Source organism: Nyctereutes procyonoides, unplaced genomic scaffold (assembly GCF_905146905.1).
Source record: "Nyctereutes procyonoides isolate TBG_1078 unplaced genomic scaffold, NYPRO_anot_genome, whole genome shotgun sequence".
In the NCBI taxonomy this organism is placed as follows: Eukaryota; Metazoa; Chordata; class Mammalia; order Carnivora; family Canidae; genus Nyctereutes; species Nyctereutes procyonoides.
Genome location: NW_026575024.1, coordinates 21,585,335 through 21,601,463, shown reverse-complemented (window position 1 = coordinate 21,601,463; position 16,129 = coordinate 21,585,335). Strand labels below are relative to the sequence as shown.

Sequence of the window (16,129 nt, the reverse complement as noted above, 5' to 3'; positions counted from 1 at the left end):
TTTTTTTTTTTAAGATTTTATTTATTTATTCATGAGAGACACACAGAGAGAGAGGAGGCAGAGACACAGGCAGAGGGAGAAGCAGGCTCCATGCAGGGAGCCCGACGTGGGACTCAATCCTGGGTCTCCAGGATCATGTCCCTGGCTGAAGGCAGCGCCAAACCGCTGAGCGACAGGGCTGCCCAAGGAGCTTACATTCTAGAAGGGAAGATAGACATAATAATAATAGTAGTAGCAGGAGAAGAAGAAATGAGAGCAAACTTAGTGCTTTTTATAGGCCAGGCATTTTTCTTAAGTGCTTTATATGTATTTATTCATTTACTCTTTACAGTAGCTCTGTGAGATAGGTAACTTAATGATCTTATTTACAGATGAGAAACTGAGGCATAGAGAAGTGAAGTAAGTGGCTAAGTCAGGTTCAAATGCACTCTGACTCTAGAGTCTGTTAAACCACTCCTGGGGCACCTGGGTGGCTCAGTTGCTTAAGTGTCTCTTGATTTCAGCTCGCTCACTCTGTCTGTCTATGTATCTGTGTATCTATGATCTATCTATATCTATCTATCTATCTATCTATCTATCTATCTATCTATCTATCTATCTATCTGAGGGAGAGAGAAGGAGAATGTGTGAGCAGGGAGGGACAGAAGGAGAGGGAAGGAATCTTAGGTAGACTGCACCCTGAATGCTGAGCCTGATAATGGGGCTCGATTACACAACCCTGAGATCACGACCTGAGCCAAAACTGAGAGTCAGATGCTCAACTGACTGAGCCCCCGGGCGCCCCTCACCTCAGGTCTTGATCTCAGGGTCATGAGTTCAAGCCCCACATTGGGCTTCACACTGGGCATGGAGCCTACTTCAACAACAACAACGACATAACTACTACTTCCCTTCAGTTACTCTCAGTTGGGTATTGTTCAGTTGCTTTATGTGGATTGGCTCACTTTCTCCTCAGGGCAAACCTTCCTGTCTTGTTCATCAAAGGCTTAGTGGGCATTTCTTATATGTCAAATACTGGGGGAGGGCTGGGAGAGGTGAACACAGAGCAGTTTTGTTCTTAGCGCCTGGGCCTAGATTTGTTGAAAGGTTCAGGTGTGAAAATGTGAGTGGAGTATCATACTGTGTAAGGTTTGGTGGTGATTATAGGATGCCAGAGACTAGCTCTGCTTTACTTTGGTATCTACCTCCTATTCAGCTCACTGAGAGGGTTTGGAGGAAGGCAGGGTATTTTTGGATGGCAGGAGAATCCCAGTATCTTCCTTTGGGTGAGGGGAATAATTGGCCCTTGCTCTGAAGTGGCAGGTAAGAGAAACCCTTTTTGGATTAGTAGGATAACTGTGTCAGGACAACACGGTGGATTGCCACACTGAGTGGTAATGGTAGCTAATCTACAGGACTGGTGGGCAGATCATTTAATGCTACAAAATGCTTCAGGAGCCTCTAAAAGGCAACTTGTGACTGCAAGAGTAAGGGGAACCCTGTAATGAGATCTGAATCCAAGATTGATTTTTGTAATGAGGAAATTGATTTCTCAAGGAAATTGTGTGACAGTATGATGTTTGGATGAGTGTACTTCCTGGTTGGTCTATTGCAGACACTTTGACAGATTGTCTGTCTGGATTATGTTGCTCTTTGCTTCTCATTGCTGAGAGTATCCCTTTCCTTTCACTGATGCTGTCTTGTTTTCCCCTTCTAGGTTTATGGAGTCTGAGCTGGACCTGAATGACATCATTCAGGAGATGCACGTGGTGGCCACCATGCCAGACCTGTACCACCTTCTAGTGGAGCTGAATGCTGTGCAGTCTCTTCTTGGCTTACTTGGACATGATAATACAGATATCCTTTCAGATATGTCCTCAGTAGGAAGGCTGACAGGGTGAGGGAATACTGTTTACGCTCTTCTCCTGTCTGTCTCTGCTGATGTCTGCTGTTCACGTCTGGTGTCTGTTTTCTTTTTCTTTTTCTTTTTTTAATTTTTTATTTGTTTATGATAGAGAGAGAGGCAGGACACAGGCAGAGGGAGAAGCAGGCTCCATGCACCGGGAGTCCGATGTGGGATTCGATCCCGGGTCTCCAGGATCGCGCCCTGGGCCAAAGGCAGGCACCAAACCGCTGCGCCACCCAGGGATTCCCCTGGTGTTCTGTTTTCATTCTAATTATCTTCCATCTTGAAACACACATCTTGCTCTTTACTTATTTGAAAATCTGTTTTTATCTATGAATAAATCTTGGGCAATCCTTAATTGTCCTCTGTTTTCTCTAATTAGTGCTGGAACTCGTTGTGATGTATCTGTTCATACCTTAATAGCATTAATTTCTTGGGATCTTGGTTTTCCAGGTCCATTATAGCGGCAAGGCCAGATAGGACTTGAATCTGTTGATCTAGACATCATTCTGCTAACAGATGGCCCAGTGGAGATGAGACAAAAGGAGGCAGTGAACCGTGGTAGAAAGCACATTGGAATGTCCGGGAAGATAGGGATTTAATCTCTTCTGTCCATTGCTATATTCCCTATACCTTAAAAAAGGTTTGCTGCATAGAAACATGCAATATTTATTGAATGAGCATTAGATCCAAACAGATGACCTAGGTTTGACTCCTAGCTTCATTTCTTATATGAAATTTGGTGCCCCTCCAGCCCTCAGTATTGTCATCTGCAGAAATAGAGTTGCCTTTCATTGTTAGGGAGTATTAAGGAAGACCATGTAAAGGCTAAGCAGTTTCTGACACGCAGTAGGTGCTTAGTAGATATTACTTTTAACTGAATTTGAATGGTGACCTCCAAAACCGTTTTATACCTTGTCTTTGCTCTTAGATGTGCAGCAGCTTTCTGCAAACAGTTTCTGATGTGCCTGTGGTTGCGGATATGTTCACTAAAGCAAATTCTCTTCCAATAGTTGTTCTGTTTGAATCCAGATTTCTGAAGGTATGAGACAAATGTAGTCTGCCTGAATGATATTCACAGGGAATCTGCTGCTGCTGCATGTGGTTTTCATCTTCCTGGTAATCTCTCTCCTGAGAGCATGTCTGACTAGATTCTTTCCTGCCTGATAATTCTCATAGAAATAAGTCAGTGAATACTTTTAATGCAGGCTTCTTGAAGGGTGATCTTAAGCCATTTCTGAGACTTGTAAGGTTAGATAGTATTAAGAATCACTCTGTCAGTCCCCAGGTTGCTGAGTGTGTTCCTTGGGTGTACTGCTGGATTCTGGGTTGTATGAAAACCCTGGTTGATTAGCTTGTTTCTGGATCAGCTTAGTATAGGATCTCATGAATTAATTCAGTAGATATGCTTCGAGTGCTTATTATTATGCACCAGGCACTATACTAGACCCCTAGGAACAATGGACTAGACTGGATGTTCAAGCAGCATCAGTCACTAAATTACATGTTTGGGTATCTGCCCTATTCAAGATACTGACTAGTCCTCACAGAGTTCTAGTTGTGACTTCACATTTTAGAATGTGTAGAATTCTACAGAATGGTAGATTTTCAGAATCCAAACAGACCTGAGAGATGACTTAGCCCAGTGCCTTATTTTTTTATTTTGTGACAAATCAGAGGTCTGCATGTTGGACAGCTAACTGTTGAGATTGAGGCTGGGTCTTTAGGCCCCTGATTTCCAGTCCAGTGTTGTTTCAAGTGTACCTTGAGCCTTCCCCTGTAGGATTGACTGCATCTCTGACAGATTTGCACAGTGTCATCTGCTACTTTGTGTATTCACACAGGAATCACCAAGTTTGTTTCTGGAAACACAACTCTTGTTCCCTTTTTCTGTTCCTGCTAATTCAAAGTAATAGTAGCAGCTTTCCGAAGATCCTGACATTTTGCTGATTCACCAGCCTGGTTCCTGCTGGGGAGAAGACTGACACAAGAAGTGCTGTTCGACATCGGCATACTTGGGAAAGGCAAGGGCACAGATGTTCCAAGTTGTTAAGTTCTGGTCTTTAAAAAGGAAAAAAACAAGTCCCCCTATAATAACTTTGACAGACTGCCATTTCCCTCCTGTTTTCTCAGAGCTAAACTGTGTTTTTTCCCCCCTCTCATATGCCAACCTTCACCCTACTGCCCTAATGATATTTTTTTAATCTGATTTTTAATTTATGCCCTACATCAAATTTAAAGTGCATTTGAAATTTTTTTAATTACCTAATTTTAATTAGCTGCAGCAATTAGGGTAAATGTCATCCTTCTCAAAGTACAGTTTTTCTTGAAAGTGGTTTCAGGAAAGGGTAGGCCCTCTTGACTTGCATCTGACACATCCTCTCCCATTTCAGGACGCTGATCTCCCAGTAGCACTGCACTCTGCTTCTTGTCTTATCTGTGATCTATAATGGAGATTTTTCTTCAGGAGACGCTTGTTAACAATTTACTGTTGTACAGCTGTAACTGCCCGAAACACCTTACCATGAATAAACAATTTCATGGCAGTCATGACTTAAATCTTTCATCTTTTTTAACTCTTCATTTATCAGCCAAGACCATATGTGGCTGGTTATGCTCCTGGCAAGCACAGGTCATCTTTGCTTTGTCCTTCTCTGAGAAAACATAAACTATAGGGATTTTAATTGGATCAGAGGCTGGTTTGTTGTAACCTTAAGAGGCAGAGGATGCGAGAAAACAGCTTGTGCCTCGTCCTTTCAACCGTGAGAAGCAGCTTCAGAGTTTATTCTGGCGCTCTGCATCACTGCTGCTCATGAGGGCCTGTCAGCGCTTCTGTGCCTCATCTCTCCCCTTGAGAGGCTGGAGCCCAGCCATCGGTTGGCTGCAGAGTGGAATTCTGGTCTGTGAAGAGCATCTCTGGGGGTGAGGGGCAGACAGGGAGGGGCATACCCCTCACACAGTATTGAAGAGTCACTCTGAATGTGCTAGAAGGGAACACAAGATAGGATCCAACAGCTGCTGTCTTTTAGAAATACTGCTTTTTAAAACCATTCTTCCTTTGAAGTAAGTGGTTTAAATATGTTTAGAGCCCCTTTTTTGGTGAACCTTTTGGAGTGCTTCTACAGAAACATAAAATCAAAGGTACATTTAAAGATGTTTTCTTAAGGTTCTGCTAAACAGTTTTTGTGGCCCAGTTTTAGCCATATTTACTCATTTTGCCTAAAGGAACAAGGAAGAATAAAACAAGGGGAAGATAAAACCCCAGGTGGTGGCTTGTCACCCCTTTTACCACCAACAAAAATAATAAATGACCACAGCATCAAATCCATAAGCATCCTATTTTGTATGTTATTAGCATCGTTCTCAACTTGAGTGACAAGTCCGTGGAATCCTTTCTAAAGTACTTGTGGTAGATCACGGCGTTTATTGGCTTCCTCCTTTTTGTGATAAGCTCTGTTGGGTCCTCTTGGTGAAAGAAAAATAATAACTCTAGTCTAGCAAAAACACTCACTTACTTACAAGTTACTTGCTATGTGTGGTAAGTGCCCTTGGAGTATTATGCTCACGAGATGCCATTGGAGTTCTGAGGTGTGAGTCATTTCTGGCTTGGGGGTGATTAGGGAATTGGGCATTGGAGATGGGTAAGCCTTTGATAGATGTGGAGATTAGAGTGTGTTTTAAGTTTATTTTCATGGCCTGTACCTTGGCAATGGAAATTGCCATTTCTTACGTGCTAGAAGCTGATGTGCTCATGTAGTCGGTACAAACTAACCAGGATATCAGGCTCATGACTTTTCTTGAAAACAAAACAAAACCCAAAACATCAAGACTACTGCTTCCCACGTAGGTGCTCTGTTCTTTAAAATATATATACATTGAGTAAACCAAATCGTTCAAAGTCTGCTTTCTCTCCACCTGTTTGTGATTCAGAAAAATGAGGTCTCGTTGTAATGGTAGCTTAAGGCATTATTAAGCATTATTATAGCAAGTTGCATACTAATATGCAGGAGGGAGAAATTTGTTAGTTATAGGGGAGATTATTGGTGCTGATGGAACAGCTTTTTTTTTTTTTTTTGGTCTGGGATAATTTTAGGTTATTAGAACTATTCATTTCTAAATTACTATCTGCTTGGCTTAGACTCTAGGAAGCCAGGAAGACCTGCAAAGTTGTCCTGTTGGATTTTGTGAAGAATTACTATGGGAATTGGAAAATAAAGAGCAGACAGGCTTTTTTTAGACCAGCAGGGATCAATTGAATTTGAGCAGTTTGGGTGTGAGAAAGCTAAAGTGGAACAAACTGACTGCAACACACCATCTTGTCCCAGAGGATGTGTACAATAGTCAGGGGTGCCATGTGTTAGAGCCCCAGTGTTAATGAGCAGGAATAGGGCTGGGAAGTGTTTGAGCCTCTTAAGGGCTTTCTTCTAATTGGACTGGGAGGGAGTTGGCTATTGCTCCAGTGCATTCCTACAAGCACTAACAAGACTGTATCTTGAACTGTTGTTTTGCTGGGAGCTATTCTCATCTTGATATTTCTAGAATCAAAACTACATTGAAAAGAAAGTACTTCTTTTTCTCGTTCAGTAGTTTGACATGCCTGATAATCTGTGCTGATAAGTCACCCATTTTTCTGGAGCCATTTAAATATGCTCTGAAGAAAGTCAGGTCAGGTAAAAAGTGCCAAAATGGTAATCTAGGAAAAGGACCTCTTAACGTTGACATTTGATCTTATTTATGAGATTTAGGGGAATTCCATGCCCCTGAAAGATAGGGTGGTTTGTAACCTGCTTTGGACATCTCCCCTGTGGCATAATAGTGCCCATTAGCATGTAGTAGGTATTTAATGAATCTTGAATGAGTGCATTTTCTCCCTCATATTAGTTTAATCTAGGAATGGGAGAAAATTAAGAGTCCAGGTTTATTCTAGGTAGCTCTGTGCCAACTATTTTAAAAAGAGAAAAAGACCCTTGTGTTTGTGTTTTGAAATACATCTGCATTAATTGAGCCATATTGAATCACTGTCCTAACCTAGGAGTAAAAGAAAAAAGATGAAAACAAAACAAAACCCACATTTGTTCCATTAAATTGGGTATAGTCTCTGGATCTAGACTGGTTCATTTTTTTTTTTTTTTAAGGAATTCTTTTTGAAATGACTTTAAAAAAAATGCCATCTGCTTATTACATCTTATAACTTTGTGCCTTATGGACACATCTCATTGGAGATTAATGAGATTAATGTTTAGTTTCTGTACCCAAACTAGGAGCATATCCAAAAGCAAATATCTAAAGCCAAAAAGTGGAAGTAAATACCCTCTTTTTCTAAGAGCTTTGTATTCTGGACCATTTCATGCCCAGCTGGTCTTTTCTACTTCACCTCTTATTACACTAGCTTATTGCCCCAGTAGTGGACAGGTACGGAGGGAGTGTGCGGGGTGGCCTTTCTACTCGACATGACAAAATAGGCTATCAAAAACTGTGTTTTAGTAATTCACAGAGAGACAGGCTCTCTGTTTTCCTATTATACTTGGACGGGAGAGCCTTTTACCTTGTGAAATGAAATTGTAACTACAGTGGAAAAACCTATCACCCATGCCCAGAGTCTGCTTGTAAAGAAATGTTGGATGGGCGGCAGACCATGCTGAATTTTCTCATCAAGATTGAGAGTCTGCCTGTCTATCTTTAGTTTTGGTTCTCATTCCTCTTTCTGGTCTTCAAATGACCCCTGTCTTCTGGGTCATATTACATTATCCAGGAGTTGATAATTAAAATTATGGACTTATTACTGCCTTGCTGAAAGGTTATTTGGTGAAAGTTAGGAATTTATGTAAAATCAGTTAGCAGTAGAATTGATGAGATGTTTACCAGTCATGGTAGCTGATAACTGGTTTCACGTTTGACTTCTCAACTGAGGCAGGAGAATAGGCAAGGAGATAACCATTGGAACATTTTTAGAAATGACTTTCCTTGGTGAAAGTTAGACATTTATCCTGTCCTATATAAAACCACCACCATTGTCAATTTTTTTTCCTTTTTATAAAAAGTTCCTAGGTTTAATGTGACACATCTGTGAGCATGGTATAAGACTAATCAAAGAAAAATATGATATCTGGTCCATAAGACCTTGGAGGCTGAAAAAGGACTTGATCAATCTGAATGTCTATGGCATAGCCGAAATATAAAATTAGATCTTCCAACCCATGGTGACCCAGAAAGGAAGACCATGCTGTCGTTAGCTTACATTTTAGATTTTAGAGGCTTCGGGAGAAAGTGAAGGCAACAGTGAGGGCTGGGCTTTCGCTGTTCTCTGGGAAGACTTGGCTAAGAGTCTTTATTATAAGATACTTTCATGTTTTCTTAGTACTTTGATTTGCTTGGTCTTTGATATTACGTGATGTTATTTATTCCTTCTAGCTACTCAGTGAGATGGGCTGAGCAGAGATCATTGCTACCGTTTTACAGGTGAGGAAACTAAGCTGTAAGGAATTGAAGGGGCTTGGACAGAATTATACAATTAGTGATAATTTTGGGATAGTTCAGGTCACTAAAGATAGAAAGCAAAGATGAATACGACATGACTCCTGTCCTCATGTTTGCTCTGACCCCATCTGTTCTTTCATATATACCCCACCTGTCTCTTGAGGCTCTTGTTTAATGAACAGTCATCATATATGAGTTCTTAGTTCTGCATGGCGTTATTCAAGGGAGGTAATGATAGTATTCTACATGCCTGATGTTCTTGTCCTACAGACTTCTAACTAACTCTACAGTGGATGGATGGATGGATGGATGGATGGATGGATGGAGAGATGAAATGCCATGCATATTAAATAAGCATGTGAATAGATAAAAGGATTTTTACACTCTATATGGAAGAACTTTTTAAGAGCATATATTTGGGAGTTTCTTAGATGAGGAGGGTGAGGGGGAGTTTTCAGCATCTTTTTTCTTCCTGAAACTTTTAATAATTCTTGGTAGAAATCTGTGACAGTTTCCTATAATTACAGTAGAGTCATTAGCTAGAATTTACCTGAACCTAGCCCTGTTTAAACTTGGTATGTATTCCCCTGTGCAGTAATATGAAGTGTAGTGGCTAAAGTATCATTTTTGGAACCAGATGGACCTAACATTCTCCCTTAGTATTGCAGTGACCTTTAGCTAAAGTACTTAACCATTTTGGCTTTTTACCTCTCTGATCTGTAAAATAGGGATCACACGTATCTTATAATGCCCTTGTGTGAATTTGGTAGCACAGTGCTTGGCATAATGATGACTTTTAGACATGGTGGTTATTACAGTGGCGACCACTGCAGTCTTTACTACTAGTTCCTACAAGTCAGGGGTAGCTCTGGGGCTTCTAGAGGTTAGTTTGGTAGCCAGTTTTTTTTTTTTTTAAATTAATTCAACTTAAGTGTTTTGGTTTGCTATATGTCAAATATGATGTGTGGTCTTCTGTGTCACCTGCTTTCTGGTTACTTTGTTAATGAAAACTAGACTAGCACATAAAGGAGTTTTGTCCAAAGTTGTCTTAAGTTTTGTAGCACTCTGGTGTTTTGAGTCAATATCACTTTAAAGAGTGAATGACGGTGGCACAGAGAGTTTAATTACTTGTGCTTGATGATCAACTGGTCCGTTACAGATGAATAAAACAAACCTGCTAATATTTTTTCTTTCAGCAAAAAATGTTCATAAAATACCTGGAATGTCAGTTGGCACTGAGCAAGTCCTATCATTCTTATTACTGTGTCCTATATCTTTCCTTTTATTTTTTCTTTCCAGTTCTAGTGAAACTGCCCTGGTTCTGACCTTGTCTCACTCTGAATTCGGGTACATGGTATCTTTTCCTCCAGACCTGGCTCCCGCCCAGCCCTCAGTTACCTGCTCATCCTGCCTCCCATCTGCCCACCCCCACCCCCTGCACTAGGTGCTTTCATACAGCCTGCACACAGCTATTAGCTTATTCTTTCAAAATATTATTCTCTTCATGTGGTTCTTTTTTTTTAAAGATTATTTATTCATGAGAGACACAGAGAGAGAGAAGCAGAGGGAGAAGCAGGCTCCGTGCAAGGAGCCCGATGTGGGATTCGATCCTGGGACTCCAGGATCACGTCCTGGGACAAAGGCAGGCGCTAAACCGCTGAGCCACCCAGGGATCCCCTCTTCATATAGTTCTAGTTGTAATTTTCTCTCTTCTCCCCTTTCTTTGTCCTCCCCTCCTTCCCGTGATCCTCTTTGTTCTCTTCTTCATGTACCTTTGTACGTTCCAGTCTCTCTGTGTGGCTTTCTTGCCCCTCTGCCCTCATCCTTTTTAGTTTCCTGTTTTCTGACCAATCTTCTAGCACATCATTCCTGATTTCCAAGTTCAGTTTGGTAGCCCCTTTTCTAGGATGTCTGTATTCCTCATTTGTTACATGTTGGCAGTTGCCTGTGGTGTGTAATTTTTAAATTTCTCTGATTTTTGAACTTCCTCATTTTGTAGATGAGGAAACTGAGGCCCACATTGAATAAGAATAATGAATTTGCTTTTGTCACCGTCACAGTGCTTTCTTCTTGTAGACATTCAGAAATGCAGGTCGGCAGAGCACGGTATCGGTGTCCGTGTATGTGTTGGGAGAGAGAGAGAGGGATTGTGTTTCCAGGGTGAAGAAGGGAAACAGTTTCCAAACATAACTCCTTTGTTCTCTCTTTCATGTTTTCTTTCATATATATTTTCCTCTTTCTATTTTTGCCTAGTGTTTAATTCTCATTGTTCTTCCTTTTATGTCCACAGTAGCTCAGTGTTTAAGGAAAGGGAGCTGGGGGGGGCGGGGTGTTTAGCGCAGTCCAGTGTAAAGCCTTCCCTCTACATCTGAAACTGATTTCGTTGTGCCCTGCTCTCTGCCGACCTCTTGGTGAACACCAGCCATCTCATCTCAGAAATCATTACTGCCTTCGAAGGTGAACTGTACAGGGTAGTGCAGATTATACTGAGTTCCAAGAATTTAAATTGTGAGATAGGGTTAAGGGTGTTGGCCTCCAGAGCAATTTATTTGAAATTTATGAAAATGTGGTGAACCTATGGAATAAGTGACCAGGAAAGCAGCATAAGGAAAAAGACTCAATTAGTTAACAACACTGACTGAACACCCACTGTGAGTAGAACCCTGTTGAAGAGATGTTAATAAAACCACAGTATTAAAGGTGAATGGTAATAAAATGATTGACAAGGAAACAGGAGGGAAGGAAAGAGTTTGATAAAATGTCAGTAGGGTTTCAATATGTACGTGATACCCTTAACACTTTTCACATGTGTCCATAGCTGTGGTTGATTTGCTTCAGGAATTAACAGATATAGACACCCTTCATGAGAGTGAAGAGGGAGCGGAAGTACTCATCGATGCTCTGGTAAGTTGCACATCCAGGTTGGTTTTGTGGGTATGTGCATCATCCCTATTGTGTCTGTGAGTGGCAGCAGGTGGGTGTGGGCTCTGTGGTGAGACTGCCCTGAATGAGGAGAGTGAGAAAGTAGAAATGCAACTTGGGGGGGTACTTGATAACTCTGGAACTGTGTTAAGGAAGGAGTTATAGAGGCCTAGCATTTACTAAATATCTACTGTAGGCAGGCTTCTTCTCATTTCTTTCTTTTTTTTTTTTTTTTTAAAGATTTTATTTATTTATTCATGAGAGACACACAGAGAAAGAGAGAGGCAGAGACATAGGCAGAAGGAGAAGCAGGCTCCATGCAGGGAACCTGATGGGACTTGATCCTGGGACTCCAGGTTCACTCCCTGGGCTGAAGGCAGGTGCTAAGCCGCTGAGCCACTCAGGGCGTCCCCTTTTTCTCATTTCTTTCACTTTATGTGATCCTCACCATATCCTTTCACCTGGATATTACCATATCCCCATTTCCAGCTGTGCCACTGAGGCTTACAAAGGCAAAGACAGTTTGCCCTGATCACGTAGCTGGGCTTTGAACCCTTGTTCTCCTTGACTCTGTGTTCTCCTGGACTCCATGTTCCTGTTCTATCCCTAACCATGGTGCTGCTAACCTTTTCACAGATGTTTTTTCTCTCCTCTCCAAGCACCAGTGAATATAGATACCATTATTATTTTACAGATAGGGAATTGGGGAACGTTAAAAGTAAGGACAGATGTTCTAGCTCATCCAGCCAGTTGCATCCCCTGCCTGTAGAGACAGGGCCGATGGATTTCTCTGTGCTTTTTTTGTGGAGCCTGGGCAAGGCTTCAGAGTCTTCTAGGCAGCAGCCAGTCAGAAGGAGTTTCTGTGCGAGTTAAACATAGAATTTAACTCATCACATGAGGAAACCCAGATACAGAAGGACAGCCCTCCACTGGGTCAATCAGCCAGGCCCTGACACCAGAGCCTGTGTGTTCAGATCCCCACCACACCAGCTTCCCTCTCTAGCCAGTGATTGTAGAAACCTCCAAGACTGGAAAGGTGCCACAACTGGCCAGTGGTGGAGGGAGTCTGGTCCAGCCTCTTACCCTGATACCCTGATACTTCCTGTGGGGCTCTGTCCACCCAGCATGCTGTCTCCCTCTAGGCTCTGTTAAGTTTCCCTCTGTTATCTTCTGCTATCTTGTCTTGTCTTCTAAGAATGTCTGTAAAATCTGGTTCTGATGCAGTTTATAGTTTATCAAAGATGGCTGCAGTAGGTTGTATTAGAAGCACTGGGGTGCTTGTTAGGCTATATTCTGGCCCCATCTCAAACCCACTGAATCAGAATGGCTGTGACTGGGGCCCCAAATGATTCTGACACCCCATTGCTGCTCCACCCACCCTCTCCTCACTCTTTCTCTCTCAAGGTCCTTGACACTAGAAATTTTCCATGTGCCATGCTTGTTACTGGTATTTGGTGTGAATGGAAAGGGTGTGAACCCACTGGATATGAAGGACTGTCTCCTACAGAGCATGAGGCTGGAGTCCAGCAGGGCTATTTGTGACTGAGTTTGATGAAAATTTCCATTGCCATTTTTCTTTCAAGCTCCTTCCTAGAGCGAACTGCCACTTTTGTAGAATTCAGGACCTTTATTTTTCCTTTGAACCACTGTGCAGAAAGAAAAGGATGATGTTGGGTTGTCCTTTTGTTTTGAGGAGCATCTGAAGGAAGGCTGTGGCCCTTGCTCCTGCTCTGGGTCCCCACAGTGGCATTTGTGCAGTCTTACCTACTAGAGGTTAATTATAGTGGCCCTGAGTGAGCCTTCCTGCCTGGTCCCTGGGCTGATTTTAATTACCATCCTTTGCCTGTGTGAATAGGGGAGATGAGAGAGAGAGCAGCTAGCCTGGCTGCTGCCTGTAAAACGTACCCAGAAACAGCAATTCACACAAAAGCCCCCTTTGTGTTTTCTGTGTTGCTAAGCCCACCAACAAAAGCTGGATTGTGCAGATTTTATTGTTTGTTTGGAAAGAAACAGTTCATCCTCAGTCTGGGGAGCTGTTAGGTAGCTGCTACACAGGGTTTTCTGTTTGTTTAGGGTTTTTTTTTTATTATCATTTTAAGATTTTGACTCTTTTTTTTTTTTTTTAAGATTTTGACTCTTAACAGCTTTATACTGGTGGGTTTGGTGTGAATCACAATTGAGCGTTCCTAGACTCCTATATATTATTTACTTGTCTGCAGCCAGTCAGAAGCCATCAGTAAATAACAGAGAACAGAACTGGTGGATGGTCTTTCATTTGTTTTTTTTCTCCACCCTTGCACTGCGTTCAGTAGAAGTTTGATAAGTATTCTCATATTACAAGAGTTGAGTTGTCTTTGTAGTTTTAATTTGGGGCCAATATCAGAGGCTTGGAATTGCATGAGCAGAGGCTAGAGGGCACAGAGCAGAATTTATTGTGGTGTGCAGTTTGCAGTTATTGCCTTGGTCTTTTTCCCAGTTGGAAGTCCTAAGCAATAGACTAGTACATTTGTGGGGAGAGAGTGCTGTCCTGGCATTCTTGGGGATCTTTGGGGCTTAAAATTTGGTCTGTATCTACAGTTATTACTTAAGCAAAAGGTGAATATTTGTACTTTGTAACAAACTGATTTGATAGCCTGGAAAATAGAGTCTTTTCTGAAGAGTAGTAAATGCAAGGGTATACTGCTTTAATGACACTTCTTTGGCATACCTCTCTAAAGAAGTCTTAGGACTTCTTGAGGGTTGTGATTAGATTACAGTCATTTCTTACTTACTAGTCCCCAAATTTGCCATGTGCTTGGCAGCCCCATGCCTTTGCATAGACCTGCTTTCAGCATGGCAAGCCTTGCTTCTCCTAGACTACTTGCAATACTCCCACTCTTCTTTTAAAGCCTGACTTAAAGCTTGTCTCTTCTGAGTGTTTTTTAGGCTCATCCCCCGACTGGAGTTTGTGTTCTTTTAGCACTTTATGTGTAATAGCACTTGTCACATTGGCTTAGAGACCATCTATTTATAAGTTAATCTTTCGTGAGATGTGATTCCCATCAAGGGAATGGCAAATTATCATTTACCAACTGTGTGTCCTTGGGAAAGTTACCTAATCTCTCTGTACTCAGTTTCTTCTTCTGTAGAATGGGGGTACCAGTAGTGCCTATTGCATAACACTGAAGTGAGGAATAAATGAGATATTTAATAAATCTTTAGGACAGTGTCCAACACAGTATAAACACCAAGTAAATGTTGGCCATTATCTTCATAAGGGTTATGAAGATAACCCTTCATATTATGTGAATAATATGTGAAGATAACCATATCATATTATGCCTGGGACATACTAAGTACTTAGTAAATGTCAAGTTAAAACAGTTTGTATCATCTACCGTGCAGCAAGAGGTTTATGTTTGTTGAGTTCAACAATCATTTTTTTTTTCATTTTCAAAAAATGTTCAAAAAACAATAAATACTCAAAAAAATTTTTTGAAGAGAATGGACCTAAATAAGGCACGACAGATGTTTGATTAAAAAAAAAAGATGAAATAAGTAATGATACTGCGAGGCAGAATATTAAGAACAGTTGTGAGAGATGAAGCTTCTCTGGAAGTGGGGAAGAAGGAGCAAATCACTTGTGATGGGAAAGAATCAGGAAAGACTGCAAGTACTTTCTGTGGCCTCAAAAGGAAGCTTTAACAGGAGGATGCATGCAGGTGTCCCAGGAGAAGAGGTGGACTCTCTGAGGCTGAGCCATGACATTGGCCATGGTGGTTAGGAGCCACCATTTGGTAAAGAGTTTCACAAAGTGGCTTTGATATGGAGACTCAGTGGTTGCTCTCCATACCCATTCTTGCACTCAATTAACCCTACGTAAACATTCAACTTTGAGGTTCTGTGGTGGTTTGGCTTGGGTTGGTTGGGAATGCATTTGTGCTACTGAGGCACAGGCAGTGCATAGGCTGAGCATGGCAGGTTTGTGGTTGCCCTTAAAGGCATTTATTATGTAAATGTCTGGATCCTATCATTTTTATCCCTTCTCATTTCTTTTAATGTCTTCACCTTCATTTGTATTTGTTCCAAGCAAAATTCATTTGTTCGTTCATTCATTGAATGCTTATTAAGTGCTTTGTATGTTCTACATTCCAGGAATCGGGTATATAGTGGTGAGTAAGAGACAGAGTCTGCTTTTGTGGAGCTCAAATTCTAGCGTAGGGAGAAGCAGTAAACAGATCAGAAACTAGTTAGTGATTCTCTGTTACATAAAGGATTAAAATACAGTGATGTGATGTATGGTGACTGGGAAGTCACATTAGATTTGACAGTCAGGGAAGGCCTGAGCTCAGCATGACAAGAGGAAACCAGCCATTCAGAATGACTGAGGGCGAGATGGGACAAGTGCAAAGGACCTAAGGCAGGAATGAGCTTGACAGATTCAAGGAACAGAAAAATTGAGCACAGACAGCTTGGGGGAGGGGAGAGAGCACGGCCAGGGCTAGGTTGCTCAGGGTTTTGTAGGCCTTGGTAGGAAGTTGGAGTGGAATTGCCAGTATGAAGGAGAGTAACTGGAGTATCTTGAGCAAGGGAGTAGTAACATAGTCTGGCCTAACATTTAGGAAGACCATTCTTGGCAGCTGTGTGGATAATGAATTGGAGGAGCAACAGGGGAAGCTAAAATATTTCTAGATAAATGACAGCAGGAATGAAGTTTTGCATTCTGACCATATTGCCGTATGTATCCTCAAAACTTACTGGGTGATCAAGATTCAGTGGATATGGAAAGTTTTTTCCTAGTTTTTCAAATATGAAATTTCCAGAACTCATAGCAGGTAGAAAATTTTACTCCACACTCTTTAAGAA

The 16,129-nt window shown here is 41.6% G+C and overlaps 1 protein-coding gene across 2 annotated transcripts in view; it reads left to right on the top strand.

Moving 5' to 3' along the window:
- CTNNBL1 (catenin beta like 1) overlaps positions 1–16,129 on the top strand; it is a 162,454-nt gene that overhangs the window by 43,035 nt on the left and 103,290 nt on the right. For both annotated transcript variants that reach the window (XM_055302188.1, XM_055302183.1), the window contains exons 4-5: positions 1,697–1,838; positions 11,171–11,266. In XM_055302188.1, coding sequence (XP_055158163.1) covers positions 1,697–1,838; positions 11,171–11,266 — 238 coding nt within the window. The remainder of the gene's footprint in view (positions 1–1,696; positions 1,839–11,170; positions 11,267–16,129) is intronic.